Source organism: Babylonia areolata, chromosome 29, assembly GCF_041734735.1.
Source record: "Babylonia areolata isolate BAREFJ2019XMU chromosome 29, ASM4173473v1, whole genome shotgun sequence".
Lineage (NCBI taxonomy): Eukaryota > Metazoa > Mollusca > Gastropoda > Neogastropoda > Buccinidae > Babylonia > Babylonia areolata.
Genome location: NC_134904.1, coordinates 2,126,100 through 2,128,599, shown reverse-complemented (window position 1 = coordinate 2,128,599; position 2,500 = coordinate 2,126,100). Strand labels below are relative to the sequence as shown.

The following is a 2,500-nucleotide window of genomic DNA, read 5'->3' as shown; positions in this document are numbered from 1 at the left end:
AGAGAGAGAAATAAAGACGGAAACAGACAGACATACAGAGACAGACTGACTGACAGACAGAGAGACAGACAGAAGAAGAAGAAGAAAATGAAATAAAAAACAGAAGGAAAGAGAGAGAGAGAGAGAAACAAAGACAGAAACAGACAGACATACAGACAGAGTAGGAGGAGGGAAGGGAAGAAAGAATAAAAACAAAAAACAGGTAAACACACACACACACACACACACACACACACACACACACACACACACACACACACAACACACACACACACACACACACACACACACACACACACACATATATATATATATATATATATATATATATATATATATATATATATATATATATATATATATAACCACAGATACAAAACAAACAACAGACAACGAACTCGAAGCAATTTTACCCAACAACCAAATCAGTCTAAGCTTGATAACATTCAAAATGTTAAGATTCAGCACTCTTTGGGGAAGAAAAAAAAAAGTGTACAATCACCATCAATATGATTGCTGTGTCGGTGTGTGTGTGTGCGGGGTGGGGGTAGGGGCGGATGATGGGGGTGAAGGGGTGTATTTTGTGCCTTTCTTTTTTTCCTGCAATTATTCATATCTGCATTTTGTAGTATTGTAGTTATGGATACAGATTTCTTTTTCTTCTTCGTCACATCTATGTCCTTATGTGCTTCTTATTCTGTATAACGCACTATTGTTTGTATATGTATTGTTTTATGTGAGGCGCTTTGAGCCCATCCTTAGTGGGGGAGGGGGGGGAGAGAGAGGGGGGGGGGGGAGTTTGCGCCATATATGTACACTAATGTACACTGTTATTATTATTATTATTATTATTATTATCATTATTATTATTATTATTATTATTATCATCATCATCATTATTATCATTATTATTATTATTATTATTATTACTATGATAATGATTGTGTATGACACTCAACTTAAAATTCCTCTTCCTTCACGCTTTCATTTGTTCGTTGCTGTCCCCCACCCCCACCCCCCCCCCCCGCTCCCCCTCCTCCCGACCCCCTCATTTGCATGTGCACGTGATGGCAGCGCCTACGCAGATTTCCGCGCGTGCCTGCAGGGCAGCGAGGTTCCGATGACGTGCCCCATCTTCGGAGCGCTTATGGATGTTCTCTACCCCCAACATATCTTCGGGCTGTACGAAGAGCAGTGCAACATCACTGAGGGCGACCTGGCGTCTGGTAATGGCTGGTTGTTGTATTGTCTTTCTTTCTTTTTTTTCTTTTTTTTTTGTTGTCACAACAGATTTCTCTGTGTGAAATTCGGGCTGCTCCCCCCACGGAGAGCGCGTCGCTACACTGAGAGCGCCACCCATTTTTGTTGTTGTATTTTTGTCCTGCGTGCATTTTGTTTGTTTTTCTTATCGAAGTGGATTTTTTTTTCTTTACAGAATTTTGCCAGGTACAACCATTTTGTTGCCGTGGGTTCTTTTACCTGCGCTAAGTGCATACTAGCACACGGGACCTCGGTTTATCGTCTCATCCGAATGACTAGCGTCCAGACCACCACTCAAGGTCTAGTGGAGGGGGAGAAAATATCGGCGGCTGCACCGTGATTCGAACCAGCGCGCTCAGATTCTCTCGCTTCCTAGGCGGACGCGTTACCTCTAGGCCATCACTCCATGGTAGTCATGGTGTATGCTGTTGTTGTTGTTGTTGTTATTGTTGTTTTGCTGTTGTCGTTGTTGTTGTTGTATTGTTGTTGTTGTTGTCGTCGTCGTCGTCGTTGTTATTGGAGAAGGTGGCAGAATGGTTACAACGCTCATCTGCCAATACAGAGAGTCAGTGAGAGTGTGGGTTCGAATCCCGCTCTCGCCCTTTCTCCCAAGTTTAACTGGGAAATTAAAACTGAGCGTGTGGTCATTCGGACGAGGCGATAAACAGCATGCTCTTGGCACTCTTAAAAAAAAAAAGTAATAAAAAGAACCCATGGCAACGAGTGTGTAGTCCTCTGGCAAAATTCTGTCAAAGAAATCCACTCTGATATGGTATACAATAATATATATTATGCATGCATTCTAGGCCTGACTAAGAGCGTGGGTTTGTATGCTGCTGGTCAGGCATCTGTCTGGCAGATGTGGCGTTGTGTACATGGAGTTGTTTGATCGCAGTGATGTCTCTTTGAAGAATTGAAACTGAAGCTGCTGTTGTTGTTATCGTCGTTGTCGTTGTTGTTGTTGTTGTTGTTGTCGTTGTTGTTGTCTTTGTTATTGTTGCTGTCGTCGTCGTCGTTGTTGTTGTTATCGTTGTTGTTGTCGTCGTTGCTGTTGTTGTTGTCACTGTTGTTGTTACCGTTGTTGTTGTCGTCGTCGTCGTCGTTGTTGTTATCGTTGTTGTTGTTGTTGCTATCGTTGTGTGTGTGTGTGTGTGTGTGTGTGTGTGTGTGTGTGTGTGTGTGTGTGTGTGTGTGTGTGTGTGTGTGTGTGTGTGTGTGTGTGTGTGAGAAAGAGAGAGCT

The 2,500-nt window shown here is 42.7% G+C and overlaps 1 protein-coding gene across 2 annotated transcripts in view; it reads left to right on the top strand.

Moving 5' to 3' along the window:
* Window positions 1–2,500, top strand: part of LOC143274882 (uncharacterized) — a 46,761-nt gene that overhangs the window by 39,430 nt on the left and 4,831 nt on the right. For both annotated transcript variants that reach the window (XM_076578856.1, XM_076578857.1), the window contains exon 8: window positions 1,075–1,226. In XM_076578856.1, the coding sequence (XP_076434971.1) occupies window positions 1,075–1,226 (152 nt within the window). The remainder of the gene's footprint in view (window positions 1–1,074; window positions 1,227–2,500) is intronic.